At 43.1% G+C, this 13,793-nt stretch overlaps 1 protein-coding gene across 4 annotated transcripts in view; it reads left to right on the top strand.

The window, feature by feature from the left end:
* Positions 1 to 5,516, top strand: part of zranb3 (zinc finger, RAN-binding domain containing 3) — a 101,159-nt gene extending 95,643 nt beyond the window's left edge. For all 4 annotated transcript variants that reach the window (XM_054790434.1, XM_054790424.1, XM_054790453.1 and 1 more), the window contains 2 exons: positions 2,507 to 2,638; positions 5,042 to 5,516. In XM_054790434.1, coding sequence (XP_054646409.1) covers positions 2,507 to 2,638; positions 5,042 to 5,140 — 231 coding nt within the window. In that variant the 3' untranslated portion in view covers positions 5,141 to 5,516. The remainder of the gene's footprint in view (positions 1 to 2,506; positions 2,639 to 5,041) is intronic.
* The last annotated feature ends 8,277 nt before the right edge of the window (positions 5,517 to 13,793 follow it).

The raw sequence follows: 13,793 nt of genomic DNA, 5'->3' as shown, positions 1-13,793 counted from the left end.
TGGTAATTAATCTCCTGAGGTAGACAAATATAGCTGGTTAGCTAACGAGTTTTGTGTTTGTGCAAGCTATAAATACCTGATGCTTGCGCACGCAGACACACACACACACGCACACACACAAATTGATCTTCCCTCCACGGGGCCAGCTCCCAGTAAATGGATTGCTGGGCCCATTGATTTCCCCCCCAGTGCCAGGCCCCGACCAGTAAGCCTGTTTGATTTGACTGGCTGTTATCCGGCAAACCCTTCCGCTCCTCATTGCCTCCTCCTGACACACACACACACACACACAAATATATATTTATCCCCCAAACCGCTCTCTAGTGCCGCTGCCGCCAGCAGCATCATGCGGATCGATGCGGCGAGCTTTAGGGGAAACAAACTCAGGCACATGATAAGACGCCATGGTGGCAGAAAAGCCTTAAGATTAGCGTCTCATTCTTTGGTTCATACAGGGAGTTCTATTGTGTGTGTGTGTGTGTGTGTGTGGGTGTGTGTGTGTGTGGGGGGGTGTGCGTGCGGGGGGTGTGTGTATCCTTGTACACATCTATATGGTGCTCCATCTGTGCCTTTCAGTCTATTCTGGTTTGTGTGAGAGCAAGCACACAAGTGTGTGTACGTACATTCTTGCTCTTTATATCTTTTGGGATCAATTCTATCTCACTGCCTTAATGTCTGCAAAGTAGCACTGAAAGCGGGAAAATAGATTTTTGGTGCACAACTCCTCTTGTCAGGCTTGTCTTCCAATCATCTTTAGTTCTTGATTGATTTGCACTTTTTGTTTCTTCAAACGTGTTCAACATCCTTGGTATTTTGTGTTTTCACACTGCTTCATAGGGAACCTTGCTTTGGCAGTGCTGGAATGCGTTCCCTGTGAGGGAAAGATTTCATGACTGTATGCCATCTAGTGGCTCTTTTTAGAAGTTTAGTACTCACTCTTTGCTGTATTTTGCGTTTCCACCACACAAAACTGGATGAAGTGTTGGTTAACCACTGTAGATCAGTTTCTTGTAAACTTTGAAGGGTGGTTACAAATCCAATGGACGGCAGATCCTCACAAAAGAATTTGTGTTCATTTCATCGCTGTTACAGTCCACTTGCATTGGGGCCAAATAGGCCAGTGACCCACCACATCCAGCAGATGGAGCTGTGCTGAAATAAAGCCGAACAATTGGTACCCACTTTGTAATGTGTATTGCTGAGGACGTCATGCACAGAATGTCATAATGGTCACCAGCTGGGTTGCAACTCATCAATACTGCAAACAGCCAACAGCTCCAATGCTCTCCAGAAACATTGGAACATCCATTCATCCATCCATTTTCTTCCGTCCATGTCGCGTAGTGTGATGGTCTAGGGCTGTTTCGCTGCTTTGGGACCATTTAGAGGTGAAAACGACATGAAAACCAGGGAGTTGTCTATGGGTGAAAAACAAGCAATTGTGAATCTAAGAGATGATGGAATATCAATCACAACCATTGCCCAAACATTGGTCATAGCCAGTACAACCGTTCAGAATGTTGTGAAGAGGAAAAAAACAACACAGGTGTACTCAATAACAGACATTGCACAGGCAGACCAAGGAAAACGTCAGCAGTTAATGACAGAGAGATGTAAAAAAGTCACCTAAAACAACAGTTAGTGAACCTGCAAGAACCAAGCAAGAACCTGCATAGGGCAGGAGTGAAGGTGTCACTAGTCTTCATAGAAGACTTCATGAGCAAAAGTACAATGGCTGCACCAGAAGACGCAAACCGCTCAATGGCAAGAGGGGTAGGAAGGGTAGGCTGGAATTTGCCAAAAAGTGCAGCGATGAGCCCCAAAGATTCAGATCAGTCCATAAAACTTTGGTCTCAGAATTTTTTCATCCTGCTGAAGAGGTCATAAAGAAGAACGTGGCATCTTGTAGAAAAACAACGCTCTGGTGTTAGTTCAGGTCAATATGAAGTTTAAACATGAACAGAATTGTCGGACATTCATGCCTTGTAGGTGGGTAACACTATTCCATAATGTCAAAGGTAATCAGCACAAAATTTCTCCAGTTAATAGTTACAAAAACAATTGATATACTGTATGTCTCTAGCACAGAAACCTTCACGTAATCTGCTTTCTTTATTTCCTGCACCATTCATGCACCAAGCTGAGCTGTCAGGAGCGCTCCCTATTTGTTTTTGTCATTGCTTTTTATGAGGCGCATTGCAGATGTGCCCCTAAGGTGCACGTATTTGTTGAATACGAGTGTTTCACTATGTGTGTGAGTGTGTGTGTGTGTGTGTGTGTTATAAAATAAGACTTCAGGCAAGTGTAGCGCTCGGTGAGAGCTAAACACATCACCCCTGTTGGAAAAAATCAGTTTGAGCATAGATGGATGGTTTGGGTGGGTAGTGCAATCACAGCTTGTTTTTGGCAATTTGGGGCGGTATGAGGGAACATCCAAGGGTAGTGTTTCTCTCTTTTTCATTCTGTGTATGTGTGTGTGTGTGTGTGCGTGGGTGTGTGTGCACAGCTAAACGAGATGATCCGCTCTCCGGTGGAAGGTGATTTCTGGCAGGTGGACCACATCCGTCCAGTCTACAGTGGGGGAGGACAGTGCTCTCTGGACAACCTGCAGACACTCTGCACCGTCTGCCACAGAGCTGTAAGTGCATCACTCAACACCAGGCCAAAAGAAATCTGTCCACCTTTATTTTGTAGGTGCACCGCAGCTAGAGTTATCTTTTATCTTGGTTAAAAGAAAGATGCATCCCTCACGTTGAGGATCATCTACGGTAACAGTAATGTGATACATGGTCAGCCTTTTCTTGCCAGTAATAACATCCCAAAAGGCAGCTATGTCTTGGTGATGCATCGCCTCTGCTGCAAAAGGCCACGTGCGTGTGTCGAGGGCCTTCGGTGTGTATCTCATGATCACAGACGATTCCTCAAGAGACAGATTAGAGAGCAGGGGTGTCAAAATAAAAGTCTCCCTTCTGAAATGTGCCTTTAATATCACACCAGTGACTGTTTTTGTTTTGTCAAGATGGGACTGCAGTGATGATCTGAAAAGGGAAACTAGTCACCACTCATGCCATCAGGGGCCTAGCACCAAAATCTGTGCCCTCGTACATAAGACCACCCTAATGACGATTATAGTTTGACATGCAGAAAACAATTCAAAATGCATACAAAAGACAAATGAAAGGGATAAATGAACATTTCATGTCACTTTTACCTTGACTGAACACTTGATCGTGGACGAAGACGGCAGCAAGATCCACACGGACACCACCTTCGTATTTTGCTATGAGTTATTCCTTGAATCCAGTAGTGTTTTCTCACCTTTGTTATGAAATGCTTGTACTTGCTACTTTCTTGGGCTCCATTGTGGGTTATTTTCCAGCTGTTATCAATCAGAAAAGCATAAACTTGTGGTGTAACTGTGTTAGTTAGCAGAGAACTACAAAATCAACCGCTGATGACATCATAGATGGGCGTCAGAGCTGGGGAATGATGACTTCTGGTTCTGGTTTCCATGCTAACACGATGCTGACAGAGATGTTTTGTGATAAAAAAATTGTTATGAACACAGCTGGAATTGTGCAATGTATTAATAACACGACAAGACGGCATATTGTAGTCTAACCAGGAAATGCATGCAAATGGAAGCAAAATTTTGTCGTAAATTTTCGACGTAAACCGAAAAACATGCTAACCGGGGTGTACGCTAACCGAGGTTCCACTGTAAAGGAAATACAGTTTACTGGTTCTTGCAGAGAAATATGAGCATATCAATATAAACACAGTCGACTGACTAATGAAAACACATTTGAAGTAAAGTGCAAATATTGGCCTGCCAATTGTCTGTTAACTTCGCTAGCTTTGGTAGGCATACTATAGAGTGGAACCTAGGTTTATTTTGCTTCCATTTGCATGCATTTTCCAGTGAGCATACAATATACCGTGTTGTATTAATACACTGCCGGAGTACAGCTGTGTTCGTAATGTATTTTTATAACAACATCCTTATTAGCAGCCGATTAGCTTGCTAATACATGGAAACAGGAACTGGAAGTCGGTTCCTTCGCCCGTTTATGATGTCATCAGCAGTTGCCACTGTAGTTCTTTGCTAACTAACACAGTTACGCCACAAGTCCCTGCTTTTCTTTTGATCATGGCTGCAAAATAACAAGGGACCACACGATGGAGCCAAAGAATGCTGAAAGTGCCAGCATTTTGATAAAGAAGGTGAGAAACACTATTAAATTCAAAAGTAACTCACAGCAAAACACAAGGGTGGTGTCCGAGTGGATCTCGCCGCCACATCGCTGTCTTAGTCAACAATAACGTCTTTGATCAAGGTGAAAGTGATCTTAAATGTTCATTTATCCCTTTCATTCGTCATTTATATGCATTTTGACGTGTTTTCTGCATGTAAAACCATATTGTTAAACCATAAAAACATGTTTTGTTGTAATATTTTTGGCATTCTGGAACAGAATTATTATGGGAAAAATTGATTTGGTTAGAGTCAAACCTCATGTAACGGATTAATGAAGCTAGCCAAGGTTCCACTGTATGCACTTTCCATCAGGTTACAATTGAGAGACAGGAGAATCTCTCTGAATGTTCTGAGCTGCTTCATGCCGATATTCTCTTGAGCAGATGACTAGCTGGCTAGTTGCAAATAAATCAACGGCGCTCTGCCTTGCAGCAAAGTAGTGCACGCTATTTATGACATTGTGCATGACGACCATCCGACATTTTGGTCTAACGCTTCACTGTGCCACTTCTACGCTACATGAGGTCGTGGTGAAAATGATAATACTCATTTAAAGACACATTTGCAGGCTGTTAAGCGCATGTCAGCGCAGGAGACGGTGACACTCCTAAAAGTCGGCTGCCTGTTGAAGGTCGTATCCTGAACAGGCACACTTACAACATTGTTGTGTCGAACAAAAGGAGAATCATTTGAGTAGACTGATTGTATTGTGAAGTAACACCGACACGTAATCTTAACAAAACAATGAACAAAAAGCAAAAATGTGATTTCCCTCTTCCGCAGAGGACAGCTCAGCAGGCCAAGGAGCGAAGCCGGATGAGGAAGAGTACAGCGGCCTACAAGGTTGCCTCCGACATCAGCAAATTCTTCATCAAGAAATAATGCCGGGCGCTCACTGGAATCCCTTGTTGAGTCGCAACTGGCACTGAGAAACAAAAGGCCAAACTCCATTGTTCTCCACACTTTTTGTTCATGTCAACAGCAAACAGGGACAGCAACCAGTTTCCCCTCTCGTCCCCGAACCGTCACAAGTGTGGTGGCATATGATTTATGGCAGCCTCCCTTTTTGCTTGAGGCGTAAATGGAGCAGGTTGCTTTGGAGACGTGCTGCTATTTTCAGATTTTGCAAACTTAGTGCAACGTTGCAGGTGAGATGAATAGTTGGTGATTAAGGCTGCGTCTTACGACAAGCAATGCCTTGTTTATGTTCCTTTTCGAAAGATGGATGAGTATCTTGTGGAATAAAAACCTATTTTTATCTACCTTCTGTTCTTTGAGCGCTAGTTCCACATTTTCAAGCACAAGTACACCAGGGTGCGTTGGACCAGCGCCTCAAGTCAGAAACATTATTGTCCATACATCTCGCCGCTCTTCTGCTGTGCTTGATGATGTGAGCAGAGCTGCAGTCAGTCAAGAGGGCTATGTTTAGAGGCACCGAGAGATGAGTTACTATGGAAACAAGGCTCCAGGTTCAGCAGTGTCGGGAGCATTCAATGTGTTCTCGTGCAAGTTATACAATGAGCCAGACAGACATCAGCGACTCCGATCAATATCAGCGGGATCCTGTCCAAGTGAGGCACAATTCCACCTGCCCTCTCTTTTCCTCAGCTGCCTGACGGCAGCGTCCACAAGTCGGAATTCAGCAAAATCTGCCATCACTGCAAAGTCTACAATTTGGGTTGTCAGCCTCAACTTCTCGGTTTGAAACTTTGCAGAAATGTGTGTGTGTGTGTGTGTGTGTGTGTGTCCCCTAAGGCTGCTCCAGGTCTCCACTTAATAAGGCCGCTGTTCCTCCCCTGTCTAGGGCGACAAGCTCGGTGAGTAATGAACAATGTTGCAGGCACCCGTCCAACAACAGCAGGTTTCAGTGTCAAGTTCCTGTCAGCGGCTGAAGACTCTGATCGCCTCTTTTATTGCACCCACAAGGTGTGTGAGCACAAATGAGGGATGGGGGGGGGGGATCATTGACATATATGAATGCATAATGCAGCTGAAAGACGTGTAATGGTCATATGATGTCATAACGAGGTGGAATCTTCTCCCCCGCAGGACAAGTCGGGTTAAGAGCATCGCTGCAACCTGTGTTTGACAAGCTGTCGGCGCAGAGGGGAAAAAATCCTGATGACAGTAATAAAGATGGACTCCAACATCAACCTAGAGACCGCAGAGGTATTTGCTTGCTGTCTCGCCCCCCCTCTTTCCCAGTGAAACAAAGAACTTTCTCCCATCAAGCACAATCAACGTAATTGCAGCGGAGAGTTACGTAGCAACGCAGCACTCATTGTGCAACTTTAGCTGAGGCAATTATGTTGTTAAGAAGTGTGGCTATGATAACACAATCGAGAAGGGAAATTAGAGGAAACTTGGAGAGAAAATCGGTGAAGAAATGGCCGTATCCTTGTGGAAGTCTTTGAGGTCCTACCCAGTGATGCATTAAAGTGTTTGTATAACAGTTGCATTCTAAACAGAGCAGGAGCTCACAATTAAACATTGCTTTTTTTGGGTGTTATTTTTGGGGTGTTTTACTTTAAAGATGCATTAGAACCCGCATGTTCACAGGGGTTACATTTAGATACAGGATTGTACTTCCCGGAGTATAAGTCGCACTTTTTTCATAGTTTGGCTGGTCCTGCGAGTTATATATAAAAAAAAATACAGAATTGAACATGTGCTGCCTTTAACCTAAAGTGGTGTGCTGGTTGGGTTTTTTTGGCGACAACTAGTGGCCACAAAATTCATTGACGAGAATAGAATAGCCTTTTATTGTCGATGCACACGGATACAACGAAATTGAGTTGCGTTTGTGACGCATTTCAGCACAAAAATCGAGCATACCAGACGCTTTTTGTTATAAAATACTTTCCAATATGCATCTGTCTTGGAGACTGCATCTGTAAGTAATGTGCAACTACAGTGGTGTGAAAAAGTACTTCCCCCTTCCTGATTTCCTAGTTTTTTGCGCGTTTGTCACACTTAAATATTTCAGATCATCAAACAAACTCAAATGTTAGTCAATGACAACACAACTGAACACAAAATGTGTTTAAATTTATTTTGTGAAAAAGTGATCCGCCCCCAGAGGAAAGTAATTGAGATCTATCAGTCTGGAAAAGGTTATAAAGCCAATTCTTAAGCTTTGGGACTCCAACGAACCGCAGTGAGAGACATTATCCACAAATGGCGACAACGTGGAACAATGGTGAAAATTCCCTGGAGTGGCCAACCAAAATTACCCTAAGAGCGCTGTGACGACTCATCCAAGGGGTCACAAAAGACCCCACAACAACATCCAAAGAACTGCAGGCCTCACTTGCCTCAGTTAAGGTCAGTGTTCATGACCCCACCATAAGAAAGACACTGGGCAAAAACGGCCTGCATGGCAGAGTTCCAAGACAAAAACCACTGCTGAACAAAAAGAACATTAAGGCTCATCTCAATTTCGCCAGAAGACATCTTGATGATGCCAAACACCTTTGGGCAAATACTCTGTGGTCTGACGAGAAGGTGAACTTTTTGGAAGGTGTGTGTCCCATTACATCTGGCGTAAAAGTAATGTCGCATTTCAGAAAAAGAACATCATACCAACAGTAAAATATGGTGGTGGTAGTGTGATGGTCTGGGGTTGTTTTGCTGCTTCAGAACCTGAAAGACTTGCTGTGATAAATGGAACCACGAATTCTGCTGTCTACCAAAAAATCCTGAAGGAGAATGTCCGACCATCTGTTGGCGACCTCAAGCTGAAACCAACTTGGGTTCCGCAGCAGGACAATGATCCAAAACACACCAGCAAGTCCACCTCTGAATGGCTGAAGAAAAACAAAATGAAGACTTTGGAGTGGCCTAGTCAAAGTCCTGACCTGAATCCTATTGAGATGCTGTGGCATGACCTTAAAAAGGTGCTTCATGCTGGAAAACCCTCCAATGTGGTTGAATGACAACAATTCTGCAAAGATGAGTGAGCCGAAATTACTGATTTTCAGTCTGACTTTAATTAATTAGTGAATACAGAAATGAAGTTTTATACGTTTCTACACACCGGGATTATGTGTTATGTCACGCATTAAAAGTGTCTTCTTCGATAACATTTTGACATTTATTAAACAGTTAAGGTTTTATTGTACCCAAATGCTTTAAAAACTTATTTCCATATTCTGTAGCGTTGGTTCGTCTCCTTGTTGGTGTAAACATTGCCCCCTCCCTTTAGCCTTGTAAAGCTACTGTTGTTAAGAGTGGAGCCATGACATTCCTAAAAAAAAAAAAAAAAAAAGCTCAATCTGCTGATAGCGTGATCATAAATATTGTTAAATGCCACTCACAGTCCAGTACTTGATGCATTTTTTGACTGATTTGCAGTACATATTCCTGTTATATTCCTGAGCAACTTATGGACCGGAAAATACGGTAATTATTTTTGACCCTGTAATCAAGCTTGGGTTATGCTGCTGCATCGAGGCGGCGCCACGTGCTAAACAGCCTCCTTCCTCCCCCTCCAAACTCTCCTGCTAGCTTGAGGTTGACTTCTCTGATTTCAACATTTGCGATAAGTGACTGTTGTTGAATTGTTATATTAGACCGCGGTAACCACGCCTATGTCTTTCATTGTCATTGTTCACTTGCGAGAATCAAACAATCCAAGCCACTAATGCATGATCATGAATGATGATGCTGAACGTTGCTGTGCAGTATGATACTGGTGTCCAGCACAGCGCGGGTTGACGCTTACGGCGGCAAAAGTTTTTCCTTTCTTTAAGACGGGAGTTTCCTAACTTTTTTCACCAAGGGCCACATACTGAAAAGTTAAAGGATGCAAGGGCCATTTTTTGTGAAACCAACACATGTAGATATGCTAAGAAGTTCGATATATATCAAGATAAACTGCATCTCAGATTTGTGATGTACACTCCTGATCAAAATCATACGACGTTTGACGACCCTGCACCACGTGAAGCTCCAGTGTTCCACTGAATGAAAAAGCACCCCAGATCATGATGGACCCCCCTCCACTGTACCGGGTAGAAAACATCTCAGGTGGGATCTCCTTGTCATGCCAGTAACGTTGGAAGCCATCTGGACCGTCAAGATTCCATTTTTTCTCATCAGAGAATAAAACTTTTTTTCCACCTTTCAATGTCCCATGTTTGATGCTCCCTGGCGTTGAAGGAGACAAGGTCTTTGAATTAGTTTTTTGTTTTTGCCACACATCTCAAGAGGGATTCTCCGAATATCCTGAAAGATGTTGGTCTTCATGGCCTCAATGGTCTATGGGTTGTTGCAGTACACTCTCTCCTTCAGGTATCCCCACTGAATGTGTGGCAATGTCATCACAATGTCAAATACAATTTTGAATAAGTTTCATTTAAAGAACGTGTGTATGATTAAAAAGTGGTAACATTTTATTGGCCCACCATGTATGTAATGTGACTTTTCTTCTCATTAGAATACCACTTTTTTTCTCTTAATACTTTGACTTTATTCTTGTAAAATTTCAGCTGTTTTTTTTCCATTATCCAGCAATTACAGCTTCCTTCTTATAAATTTTCTTCTTGTAATATTATGACATTATTCCCATAATATTTTCAGGATTTGCGAGTGGTCTTGGAACTTATATACCTTATAGTCGGGGTGTAACGATTTGTTTTAATAACGATTCAATTTGTATCACAGTTCGTGGTTGCCGATACGATTCAAGGACAATATTGGTTCATTTAGCGCAGGGGTGACCAACGTTTTTCCTTGTGAGAGCTACTTTTACAAAATGAAAATGGCCAAGAGCTACTCATTTTTGGCAAGTCATTTGAAAGTTTGAAAGCTTTAAAGTTGGACTTAACTTTCGAAGCACTCGTATGACTCGATGTGTGACTCCAGTATGATGGTGCTGATGACGTCACAGGCGGACTGAATCGAGTGTAGCGTCCGAGGTGTATGGCGTCTAGAGTGTAGAATGTACAGGACAAAAACTCACAAACTCTGGAGAGGACATGTCGGCTCTGTCGCCTTTACATGACATCATCTGTGCGTCAACAGGCATGACCTTACCTTACTGTTACACAAGTAACATTTAACGTTTTTATCATTGACGGTGCTAAAAGAACACACATCCGTATATAAAGCCGTGCTTAAATCCAGTGCTCTGTTTCCTAGCATCGAAGCAATCGATTGATTACCTTTTAAACGATGTTAGATCGATACAGGTCGGCCAGAATGGCTACTCGTTGAACACAGATCGATGTAGTCGGGTCATAGGAATATGAATCGATACATTGATGTAGTGGATGAATCGTTACACCCCTGCTTCGTAGGCGAAATTGACATTTACCATCGTTGCGTATTTAAATCTCGACAGTGAGCCCACATGTGCAAGTGGCTGTTATGTACTGTAAAGTAACCGGCACCGTTTTTTTGCTCAATCCGCCTCTAAACGTGTGAATCAGTTCCTCCCTTTTCGGCTTCTGATTGTAACATACCATCTGTCGGCTCAGAGTATGATAGGGAAAGTGGGGGTGGGAGATTGATGCAGAGCTTACTGAACATGTAAACGTTCTAAAAATATGCCATGTGCAATCTGCTGTGGTAGACAAGTGGATGTTAATAGACCAAAAGTGTGTTGTTATTTATATACAGTATGTATTGTACCTCCACTTGACTAGTCAACAAGACTCTGATGCTTCCGAACCTTGACTGACGAGAGATAATAATCAGTGCTGCTCATAGAGCACATGTTGCGCTTTTACTTTTGCTTTTACATTGCCTGTAAACGCTGGAAGTTTGTTTTTCTGTGTAAGGCACCCACCCCTAATTTAACTGAGTCACAAAACAATGAAGATACATGTGCATGTATGACCTCCGCATGATGCGTTTAACTATTTAACTCCTATCCACAAATTGAAACAAAAACTAAACTATAATGGCAGCAGCTGGAGCTGCTACTACTAATCATTTATGTTGGCATTTAGTTATGTAAAGACACGTGAAGCAGATTGCAGTAGTTTAATTCACCGGTATGTACCGGTATGCGGTGTGAGAAAGTGTTTTCCGCCTTCCTGAGTTGTTGGTTTTTTTTCATTTTCGTCACACTTAAATGTTTCAGATCATCAAACTAATTTAAATATTAGTCAATGACAACACAACTGAACACAAAATGCAGTTTTCACATGAAACTTTTTTTTGTTAAGGGTGAAGACAAATCCAAACCTGTGTGGAAAAGTGATGGATATGTTGATAGCATGAAATAGAGACGCACATCACTATTGTACCGTCACACACACAATGCTGGAACTGATGTGGATGTTCTGTTGCAGCTCTGATGTGGTTGTTGTGCAGCATGTATGTGAAAGAGGCTACAGAGCCACGGTGAAATCATTCCATGCTGGGATTTATGATAATTGCTGGAAAAAACAAAGGTTCTGCTTGTGTCTTTTTCTTAGAAGTGCAAAACTATGCAAGTAATTCATAATTCCATTATGATTTGCATTCATACACCACTATCGCGTCGATTATTCCATTCCAACCTCGTCTGCTCCCGTAATCCACTTTGGCCTTTTCAGCCGAGGAGCGCGTTCCTCCAAACCCAATCTTGTGTGGCAGGTGTGATGGAGAGAGGCCAATAAAAGCCCTCGCCGCCACCACATCATAGCAATGTTTGATTCCTGGCTGCTGTACTCACCCATTGTCATTCCTCTGTGGCCCTGCTGGTGTCTGGGCCGCCAAAAGGAAGTAGACATCAGGGGAGGCTCAAAGCATTGCTTTACTGCAGAACCTCGTAACAATAAAGGAACCAACCTCCAGTCTGTGTTGTGTTCAGACGCTGTTCTTGGCTTTTAAAGCACCACAGCTGATGACAGCGTTTGTCTTTATTGTCGCATCATGTGGTGGGACGCTGACGGGGTGATGTATGCTTTTGAGTCGCAGCCTCGTGCCGGCTGAATGCTGGCACGGCTCTGCAGGATGCAGCAAAATGGCATATTCTGGCTCAGGTAATTGGTGGCAGACCATTGCCCATCAGCAGTCTAATTAATCTCATTAAAACACGCTCTCTGGTTTGGTCTTAAGGGCCACCGTGACGGAGCGAGGTGGTGTCATTCGCGATGCTGTCGCATGGCCAGTGATGAAATTTCATCAGAAAGTGTTCAGCGAGTAAGAGGAAATCAATACAGTTTGATGTAAACCACGCTCGGCTATTCTTCTCATGTCATCCGGCGTCGTAGGGGAGATCCAGTGGTAAAAGGATGCTTTCTCATTGCTCAGCTGGAGATGGCTTTTGTCAAGTCCAAATTCTATTTATTCAAGATGGCTCCCTGCTTGTCTCCCAAGATGCACGGCGTGCTGTGGATTAGGAGCAAAAATTGCAATCAATTCACCCAGCAGGAGATCAGAGGAAATAACAGATAAGGTTCTTAGCATAATTCATAGAGGCTCCAATCTGGGATGGATTAATGTACTGTCGGGCATCTCAGTGGCTGCATGCGGCTCATTTGGATGTTCCGGCTTCATGTGGTCCATCACGTTTAGGCTTTGTTTGGACTACAGTCAGTGTGTCACAAGGTGGCACAGTTGTGTAATCGGACCCCAAAGCGGACGGGCAACAGAGATGTACAGTATAAATAGTGGACTGTAGCGGTGGATGCAGCACACAAAGTCAAATCCAATGAGAAGTGCAAATAAAATAAACGCATCAGAATTTATTCTCTACCATTTTGCAATGACCGGCGACAACAAGCGGGAACAACATGCAACACGATGACAAACACCACACCGTCCAGCCAATGATAAGATCCTGTTTGCACGTATTTACTTACGCAGCCAATCAATTCATTAACAGCGTTTGATAGCACATGCTAACTAGACGTAATACATGAACCGTGTGTTCATTAATGCTATGTAGCTATTTGGACTGACCTGCTACTGAGGCTATATTCCAAACTACTGAGAAATGATGTCTAATTATATTTATTTTCAGATTGAATTGAATTGTGAATTTTTGAATGATATCAACTACAGTGTTCCCTCATTTATCGCGGGTGATAGGTTCCCAAAATAGCCCGCAATAAGTGAAATCTACAAAGTAGCCAACATTATTTGTTTATTTTACAGTAAAGACTCAAAGTTCACATTTTGTTTTAATTAAATGACGAATCTACTAGGTTGGACACAATCAATTATTAAGTGACTCACGCGTGACCGTGCTTCGTCCTGGCGCCGTTCGGCTGTAGTGTTTTTGTATCCTTGTTAAAACATATCACTCCTGCTGTCGTCCTCCTCCTCGTCCTACTCCTTCAACCGAAGATTCCTTTAGCCGGTTAGCTTCTTCTTCTTCTATTGTTTATTGGCGGTTAGCAAGCAGCTCACGCAGTTAGCTCGCGACGGCACGAAGTAGATTGATTGACATTGGTCTACAGCCAATCAGGATGCAGAACACAATGTACGGGTTCTCCCTTAGCCAATAAGGACTGTTTTGGCTCTATATTTAGTGGGCTATTGTCTACTGTGGGTTCCTAATATGCTCTTACAGGCACGTAAACACACTGAGACGAGGTGG

Source organism: Dunckerocampus dactyliophorus, chromosome 1 (assembly GCF_027744805.1).
Source record: "Dunckerocampus dactyliophorus isolate RoL2022-P2 chromosome 1, RoL_Ddac_1.1, whole genome shotgun sequence".
NCBI classification, from domain to species: domain Eukaryota; kingdom Metazoa; phylum Chordata; class Actinopteri; order Syngnathiformes; family Syngnathidae; genus Dunckerocampus; species Dunckerocampus dactyliophorus.
The sequence above is the reverse complement of the archived record's forward strand: the minus strand, read 5'-3'. Positions and strand labels throughout refer to the sequence as shown.